This window comes from Quercus lobata, chromosome 5, assembly GCF_001633185.2.
Source record: "Quercus lobata isolate SW786 chromosome 5, ValleyOak3.0 Primary Assembly, whole genome shotgun sequence".
Lineage (NCBI taxonomy): Eukaryota > Viridiplantae > Streptophyta > Magnoliopsida > Fagales > Fagaceae > Quercus > Quercus lobata.
The window spans coordinates 78224942-78234763 of NC_044908.1; the positions used below are offsets into that span (position 1 = coordinate 78224942).

Here is a 9822-nt window from a genome sequence, read left to right on the forward strand (position 1 = left end):
AATTTATAGACAAATTTATTGAAGAAGTGATCTACCTTAAGCATAGGATAAACCTTCTACTTTTATTTGATACCATTTTGCTTGGGTTCAAAGTTTAGTTGAGGTTTTTAGTTGCTTTAATGACACGCTTCACTTGAAAAGCCTTTTGAAATAGGCTCATTAGCCTTTGGGTAGCTGATGTGAGATGTTTAAACTGGGATTGTTTAATGAAGTCTACGACCATAGTTAGTTGAGTGAAATGGCTTAGATGTGGATGGCACCTTGGTCAATCTGGGCATATTATTTGTGATTTTTAATTCTGCTTCTGATTTGTTATTTTTTGTTGGCTGTCTTTTCAGAAAATAGGGAAATGACAAATGCAGTGATAATGAGAGACGGTATACGACCCAGCCAAGGAATTTTGAGTTCATTACCTATGCTAATGGTTCAGTAGTTAACAAGGTCATTGGTGACGCTTCATTTCCCAAACATGAAGGGAAAATTGGTTGGTTTAAAAGATATAGGTATTGTTAACAGACCATCTTAGAAAATATTTCTAAAACGGTTCACTAACAAATGTCCTTTTTTAAGTCTTCCGTTAACATAACATTTCCTATAATGAATTGCATTTGGGGGAAAGTGCTTTCCCTATAATTCAAATCAACTTATTGGTATTTGCAACTGTATTATGAAAATTTGTGTTGTGCTAACGTTACTCTATCAAGATTCCACCCAGAATGGGCAAAGGATTAGAATTTGGGATGGCCCGTGGGTTCCTAATTTTTCTTCATATAGAGTGGTATATCCTAGAACTCTATCTCCTCAGGTATCTATGGTTAGTCATCTGATTGATTATGATAATAACTGTTGGAATGTGGATTTGCTTATACGTATCTTCCTTCCTTTTGAGGCTGAAAATATTTGTGGACTTCCCTTGAGCAATAGGTTTCCTGATGATAAGCTAATCTGGGCAGAGACATCTAATGGGGTATTTTCAATAAGGAGTGCCTATAAAGTAGTTATGGAGTTGGATAAGGATGCCAATAATGCTTCTGTTTCAGATGGGGCAAATATGCGTATGTTTTGGAGGAAACTTTGGAAAATGCAGGTCCCTCAGAAAATTAGACATTTTGCTTGGAGGGCTGCATGTGATATCCTACCAACAAAGGCAAATCTGAGACTTAGACATGTTCTAATGGATAATGTTTGTGAGGAGTGTGGGGCTACCGCAGAAACCTTTATTCATCTTTTATGGGAGTGCCAAAGAGCTCGTGAAACATGGGCTTCATTCAAGAACTTTCGCATTTTGGTTCCAACACATTTTAGAAGCTTCATGGATTTCCTTTGGTTTGTTTTGATGGAGGCAGATTGGTCTAGTGAAGATTCTGCTATGGCAGTTTCACTGGTTTGGACTCTACGGACTCATAGAAATGAGGTGAGACATGGTGGGATGAGGAAAAATGGAAAACAGGTGTTTCTGAGGTGTCAGCACAATATGGAGGAATATTGAGCTGCCTTTGTAACGTCCCAGCTTTTTGAAAAAAAAAAAAGGAAGTCAGATTTTTTGGGACCACACGTGCCTCCCAACTACCCCACCTACCCCACCCATTCCCACCACTCATTTTCACTTATCTTTTTTCTCTTTAGCCGGTCATTCTCATTCTTGTTCTCCTTTTCTTTTTCTTTTTCAGTCAACACAACACACAAACACACACTCCTCTCCATCACCCTCCCATCGGTACATTCCTCATCATAACCTCTATCATTTTTTTCCGGTAAAATCACTGGAAAATCCTCAAGAACATCACACCTTCACATAAGTTATTTGAGGTAAAAGTTCTAATATCTTTTGATGGGTATTATGTTCTTGTTTAAGGTTATTTTACCCAAGCTTTAATAATGATTTTCATGTGATTTAAGAGCTTTGGAAATGATATTCATGTGTTTATATGTATGAGTTTTGGTCTTGGTGGATGTATTTGATAAGTGAGTTCATGATTTTTACAATGATGGCTATCTAAGGCTTGTTATGGTGAAAATTTAGAGGTTTTGAGTTATAACATGTGATAGATGGTGAATATAATTTTTATTGATTATTTGGAGCTAGATAAAGATTTAAATTGTTTGTCTTGGAGAAAATTATGATTTTGGTGTCATGGGTCACTTGATGATATTATATAAATCTTGTGGGAAGTACTTATAAAGTGTGGAGGTTTTGATGTTAGCTATGACACCTTGAATGATTTATGAGTATAAATGGGAGTCTATGCCTTGCAAATTAAATTGTTTTGAGAAATTTTGGAAGTGGAATACATTACATGTGAGGTTGAATACTAGACTTGCCTAATTAAGTTCTTACTCGGCAATTCCTAATTTGTAGTTAGATACAATTTCAAGCTTTGTGCTTATTTTGATAGATTTGCTTTATATTGTTTAGGTTCTAGCCAATCTCCCTTGGAGCTTGGAGAGTTAGGTTTTTTGCAAGTTGTAAGGTAAGTAGCTTTTTAATGGGATTTTGAAAAATAACCATGTTGTGTAAATGTTGTTTCTGGGTTAGACACACTTTTGGAACTACCTATGGAAATTATATTTTCCTAAAAACTATTGTGTCGTAACCTTAATATATATATATATATATATATATGATTATATATAAAAATGCATCATATTTGGTATTGCATTTGGGGAAATGCATGAATTGTTGATATGGAAAAATGAGCATCTTTTATTTAATCTTTGATAAGGAAATCTTGGATTTTATGGTATATTAGAAAATTTAAAGATGCTTATCTTGTCTTGTCATGTGAGAAATTGTGAGAAAATCTTTTGACAAGAATGAAGTTGAAAACCTTATAAACTTTGTAGAAGTTAGATTATTTAAGATTTTTTGAAACTACTTTGATATGAACTATGTGTTTCAAAGTAATGTAACCTGTGAGTTTATGTGGTTTTAGCCCTATGCCATGTGTGATTTCCCGGTGATCACCCGATTTGGTTTCAATAGTCTTTGTGACAACGAAATCAAATTCAGGTCAGTGCCCTTTCACTTTGGATGACACGTTCTTCCCTGCTGTCCATGGGGTGAAGAGGTTCCTTGATTGTGTGTGGGTGAGGCTGCTGCCCATGGGGCCAAGAGACCACATGCAAGAGAGGTCCTATTTGACGCGCTCTCTCTGCTATCCATAGGGGGAGAGAAAAACCTTAAGGGTATGGGTGAGGCTGCTGTCCATGGGACCAAGAGTCTGCATACCAGAGAGGACAATATCATGCCAGTTGTGAATGGGTGGATCCCCTGACCGGTCTATATGGTAGTGTGGTATATTTGTGATAAATTACCGTATGTTAGATTTTATGGCTTTGGAAGTTATATTGCTAGTGCTCACAAATCATAATATATAATTTCAAGGTATTTACTTTGAAAAACTTTGTGTTTCATTATTCAATCATTCTTGTCATATCATATTATTATTATTGAGAATGAAACTTGCATTTTCCCCACCCCTATTAATTATGCTACTTACTGGGCTTTAGCTCATCCCAATCTTTTACAGTCTTACAGATTAATTAGCTATATCATGGGAATGGAGCTTGCCTTGTCGATAGTGATTGGAATTTTATGCTAAATTGGGAGACATACATTACTAATGGTTAGTGATCCGATCTAGTTGTTTTTTAAGGGAGCTAGTAGTAGTTAATTTATTAGAAGTTGGACTCTTGAGGTTTGTTAGCCCAAGAATTTTTTTGGGATTGCATATTTTAGAGAACATTAGGACTTTCTGTTTAAATCATTTGGAATTTTTGTAATATATTTATGTATCATGTGGAGACACAAAATTTTTAGTTATTGTTCGTAAATGTATTATAGAGTTCTGACTTGTAACGTGGAGATTTTAGTATGGTTGTATATTCTTATCCTGTGGAAAAAGAAAGGAGCTTGAAGAGAGATCTCTTACAGTTTGATTTATCAAAAATAAAAAGGAGAAATCTACAGGCACCTTTGAGATGATTTCTCATGCTGTGGACCCTTTTGGGTTTGGGGCGTGACAGCCTTAATACTCCCACTAAAGCATCCTCAATCACTAGATTCAAAATGGTCTCCTCGAGGATATTTTGAGACTAGCACAGTGAAGGCATAAAATACAGTAAGTTAGCATAGGTATGAAAGGTATTTGCAAACTAGCATCTCGAGTTTTAAAAACTCGCTTCCTACTTGCTGAGGTGCACACATTTATTCCACATAGATCTCAAGTCTTTTACACTCGATTTCAAAATACATAGAATAAAGAACTACAAACCAGAAAAAGAAGAAAACCCAGAAGAAAGAAAGAAGAAAGAAGGAAACCCAGCAGAAAGAAAGAAAGAAGAAGAAGATCCACAGCAAAGAAGAAGACCCACGGCACACACAAACCCAGTCTCCATCAAGCACATCCCGATCGTCGATCTACGGTACAGTTCACGATCTTCATCACCGAGCAAACAATCTGAATAAATTACACACAACTCATAAAGATGTGAATGATTTGAAAGAAAAAGCTATGAAAGAGAGATGAAATTGAATGAGATTTGAGAGGTTACAGATAGTTTTGTTTAGGTGGTCTTCTTGTTCTTTTTTTCTTCTTCTCTGTGGATCTCTTTCTCTTCTTGTACGATCAGTACACACTGGAACATGAGTCTTAGAGACTCGAGTTCCTCGTGGAATTTTTATCGACGTCACTCAGTCAGAAGTTTGGACCTTGAGTTTTTAAAACTCGATTGGCTATTGAACTCGAGTTTTAAAAACTCGAGATGCTAGTTTTCCACTTTCTTTCGCAACTTGTCAACTAACAAAATTCTTCTAATAATAAAGTTAAATGGAAAAAAAATTATGGTCTCTTTCGTAATTGCCTTTCTACAAGGTAAACGTTGATGGGGCTGTCTTTGGGAAGCAAAAAAAAACTGGTGTTGGGGTTGTTATTAGAGACCTTGAAGGGAATTTTATTGCAAGTTTAAGTAAGGAATATAAAGCTCCTTTAGGTGCTATAGAAGTGGAAGCAGGGGCTTTCGAAACAGGTATTAGAGCATTCTCATTAGGTGTGCCAAATGCCAAATATTTGGCATTTGGCACACCAAACACTATTATTCAAGTTTCATAAGATGTTCTAAATGTTCTAAAATTTTGCAACATGCTATAGTACCGTCTCAAATATGAGACGGTATGGACACAAATGCCAAACCAAAATACTAATTTATTATTGAACCTTTTCTCTCTCCTCTCAATATTTAATTCAACGTTTTCTCTCTCTTCTCATTGATTTGTCTCTCTCCAACCCATGTTCTCTCTCTCTTTCTTCTTTAGATCACCCTCCCTCACCCTCAAATCAACGGTACGGCGGCCTCACTGATCAAGCCGCCAATCACCAATCAGGCCGCCGCCCTCACCGATCAAGCCGCCGCCATCACTTCTCGTTTGAAGATTCCTTCGCCGCTGATCTGAAGACGCCATCGTCCTACGTCTTTGACTGGCATTCTCATTGCCCTCTCACCACGCTGATCTCATCACGCCGATCTTGCTACATCGAGAGACAGAGACTGCCTAGGCTCGCCATTGATCATTGACCCACTTTGCGACAAAGAGGAACTCTAGTGTGAAGGACACGGTGGCCGGAAGTGAAAACTTCTATCAGCGACGGCGACGGAGGCGGTTGTGCTGATCTGATTGTCGCTCTTGAAAGGTAACAAACACTGAAGGAGGAGAGAAAAAAAAAATGTCTCGGTGTATGTCTAGCTTAAACCCACCCAAAATGTCTTGGTGTATGTCCGATTCAATTTATGATTTTAGTGTAAATTGTAATTAATTTTATAATTGATTCGGTGGATTTGGGATGTGGGTTTGTTTGATTTGGTGGATGTGGGTTTGTGCCAAACTCTCTGGTTGTGTGTTTTTTTTTAGGTGGCGTTGGTGGATGTGGGTTTGTGTCGGTGGTGGCTATCAGTGTTGTTGCAGCAGTGGTTGTTGGTGGCCGTTGTTGCGGCAGTGGTGGTTGTGCCGTTGTTGTTGTTGACAATGGGGATGATAGGGAGTAATTAATATATTATTTTAATGTGTAATAAATATTATTTTAATATATAGAATTAAAGGATAAAACATATATTATAAAATGATGTACTAAAATAATAAAGTAGATTTTTGGTATATCAAAATGACATTTTTTACAAGAGAACTTATGAGAATGCTCTTACGTTTGTAAAAGAAGTAGGCATACTGGACTTTGTGTTAGAATTTGATTCTTTGACAATAGTCAATGCTCTGTGCGAAAAGACTTCAACAACCTCCTCGGTGACATCTTTAATTTATGGGAAATAGGCTGGTTCAAATGAATTAAGGACTGTATATTTCTCTCATGTTTGTAGGAGTGGGAATCCGCCTGCTCATTTGATAGCTAAGTTTGCTGTAGGCATTAGTGATTATTTTGCTTGGACTGAAAAGTGCCCTTGTTTTCTAGAACAATAAATTGAAAAGTGCTCTTGTTTTCTAAAACAAGCTCTAGCTCTTATAACATGTACTTTCTGCTTTGATTAAATAAAGTTTGTGTGTTTTATCAAAAAAAATAAAAATAAAAAATCCACCCAACAATGCAAAAAATAAATAAATAAAAAATTGTCCTACTGCCACGTCACTGCACTGTCTCCTAAAGTGTATATAATAATTTAAGGACCGAGATTCATAGCAGTAAAAAAACAGTTTTTACTCCCAATAAAAAAGTAAAAAGAATTGTTTGCGTGGAAAGAAATTGCACCCAATTCCTCCCTTCGCACGCAAACAATTCTACTCTCTATCATGGAGTTAAATTAATTTGGCCGCACTCAACACAACAGTTCAGAACACATATTTCATAAGCCCTATCATAGTCCACACACACACACACACACACAGAGAGGGTTGAAATACCAGTCACAAGGTCGGCAGATCTGGAGGAGACTGAGAGCAACAAGCAATTGCCGATGAGATCGGTTGGTATTAGGCGGAGACTGAGAGCAACAGTGATCGCCGATCACGATTGCCGATGATGGTGAAGGTGACGAGCGTGGTGTCAACGAAATCAGGTGAATTGTTTTGAGGCGGTTGTCTGGCGTTGCGATGTTGTTTGGTTTTTCTTTTCTTTCTTTTTTTTTTTTTTCTAGGGAGTTCTTTCTTATTGCAGGCGTGTTCTTTTTAAGATATTATTAATGGGACGAAGTTTAATTTTGTTTCCAATATTCATTTATAGGGTAGTAAAAATAATAAAAATATTATTTATATAATTTTTTGCCTTCAACTCGGGCCCGCCGCTTGTAACTCAAAAAAAAAAAGGGAACCGCCCCTAGGTATGTGATTTCATATATGTGTGGCGTTTTGGTTGACATTGTGATTCATGATTGCAGTAATATCTAATATTTTGGGTATCCCATTGTTATGAAAGTCTAAATTGTCATTTCCAAATTAGCCACCGTACATCTATTTTGTATTTAAATAACTTTTGGGCAGTTTTGGTTGCACATATTGTGTGCATTTACGCATACGCATTGCCCAAATCAACTAAAATTGTTAATTAAAATCACGTTTTATATTTTGACAATGTAATGCACATGTGTGGAACAAAATTTCCCATAACTATTTTATTTATTGTTAAGATGATATTTTGCTTAAGTTTAAATAAATTGATGTAGTTTACCAAAAAAAAAATAAATAAATAAATTGATGTCACTTCTTCTATGATGTGTGCAGGTAGCAACTATGAGTCTATGATTGAACATAGGTTACTCACAGCCAAAGAGCTATGGAGATTCTAGCATTTTACCCTTAATATTTAAAAAAAATTGGCAATATGCTCCTGTTTGCAAACTATATAGGAGCATGCCCCTGTTTCGATACTCGATTATCCTAAAATCGAGTTCAATTAAATACTCGATTTGTAGAAAATCGAGTTATGCCCGATCAAACTTAAAAAAATATTTAAAAAAAAAAAAAAATTCCATGGAACTCGAGTTTCAGGAAATTGAGTTCCATGCAAAAAAAAAATTTATAAGTGTAATTGCCTCATATTCAAGGAGCCCTATAGTGGCGTTTTTAAGCCCTATAGTGACGTTTTAAATCCTTATAGCGGCGTTTTCCTGCAAATTTTTTTATAAGTGTGCTTGGCCCATATTCAGGGTACCCTATAGTGGCGTTTTTAAGCCTTATAGTGACGTTTTAAGGCCCTATAGCGGCGTTTTCCTGCAAAATTTTTTTATAAGTGTAATCGCCCTGTTCTGGGTGCCTATAGCGGCATTTTTAGGCCCTATAGTGACGTTTTTAAGCCCTATAGTGACGTTTTTAAGCCCTATAGCGGCGTTTTCCTGCAAAAATTTTTTATAAGTCCCCATACCAGGTTCAAGGGGCTCTATAGTGGTGTTTTTAAGCCCTATAGTGACGTTTTAAAGCACTATAACGGCATTTTTGAACTCGACTTCCCTAAAATCGAGTTCCTTGCTTCCTTTTTTTCTTTTTTTTTTTTTTTTTTTTTTTTTTTAGTTTTATTCGGCATAACTCGATTTTCTACGAATCGAGTATTTCATTGAAACTCGATTTTAAGGTAATCGAGTATCGAAACAGGGGCATATTCCTATATAGTTTCGAAATAGGGGCATATTGCTAATTTTTTAAAAAATTAAGGGTAAAAGGCTAGAATCTCTAAAGAGCTATAGCAAAAGATATTGATGAAATTACGTCCTTGTACTTTTTTTTTATGAAATTACGTCCTTGTACCTTTCATCTTATGTTATTCATAATTCATATACCCCTTATTAATTACCATAATCAATATTATTTCCCTAGGTTGTTTTGCTACAACTAAATAGTAAATAGTTAATTCTCAACAAAAAAAAAAAAAAAAATAGTAAATAGTTGCTTGTTTCTTTCCACTAGGAGTTATGCTCAATTGGTTTCATTTCAGATTGGAAAATTTGCTGAAAGAATGAATGGCTAAAGGATCTTCAAGCCAATTTGCTATCTTGTTACATCTTCCACGACAGGTCGTGAATGCAACTCTCATGTGATAACCTACGATGTGGATTTAAATTACAGCTCATAATCCTTGTTTCTAGTTCATAGCTCATAATCCTTGTTCTAAGTTCTAATTAACCCACAAGAAAAAGTGTGTCGGACACTTTCCCATTTCATAATATATCCTCCTTACTTTAATCAATAGTTTTAGATTAGGCTCTTTTTTTTATTTTTCTTTTTTTTAATATTTATGTAAGTATTACATTTTTAAAATGTAACTAGGAATCAAAATTATCTATTTTTTCTTAGAATGTGACTAGGAAATAAATTGTAATTTATATTTTTCATTCTAATATAATGTAATCTAATTAATTTTTCAAATGAAATAAAGATGTATTTAATTAGTTTTGGGTTACCTAGTTTTTTTTCCCCCCTTAAATAAAAAATTGTTGTCTCTAATAATATGATGATGAAAACACCATTTTGATCTCTATTTTTTTTTTTTTTTTTTTTTTATCCCTACAATTTGGTTTCACAGTTAATTTGGTTTCTACATTTTGGTAAGAGGCAATTTAGTCCATATTATTTTTAACTTGAAGTCAATTTAATCCCTACCGTTAACTCACTAACGGAAAATGCTTATGTGGCAAACAGTGTACATTGTTGGCACACTTGGAGTTTACATGGCAGCAAAAATAATAATAAAACTTAGCCAAAAAGGCAGAATTTAGAGGTATGATATTGGCGGTAGGCCGGTAGGGTGATCATATAAAGCCATAGCTCTTTTACACATGATGTCTTTAACACTGAATTTTTAATTACACTTGATCTTAGCCAAAAAG

At 35.4% G+C, this 9822-nt stretch overlaps 1 protein-coding gene and 1 long non-coding RNA gene across 4 annotated transcripts; both read left to right on the plus strand.

The window, feature by feature from the left end:
* Positions 1-811: 811 nt before the first annotated feature.
* Positions 812-1489, plus strand: LOC115991202. Its single transcript, XM_031114946.1, has one exon. The coding sequence runs from the start codon at positions 812-814 to the stop codon at positions 1487-1489; it is 678 nt and encodes a 225-aa protein (XP_030970806.1).
* A 154-nt stretch (positions 1490-1643) lies between these two features.
* LOC115989084 lies at positions 1644-5556 on the plus strand. 3 transcript variants are annotated; one of them, XR_004091769.1, is made up of 4 exons: positions 1644-1809; positions 2417-2471; positions 3531-4425; positions 5315-5556. It is a non-coding gene; the product is annotated as an uncharacterized LOC115989084 (long non-coding RNA). The 3 variants fall into 3 exon arrangements; XR_004091768.1 differs by lacking the exon at positions 5315-5556 and having other exon boundaries at positions 3531-5267; XR_004091770.1 differs by lacking the exons at positions 3531-4425; positions 5315-5556 and adding an exon at positions 3011-3165.
* The last annotated feature ends 4266 nt before the right edge of the window (positions 5557-9822 follow it).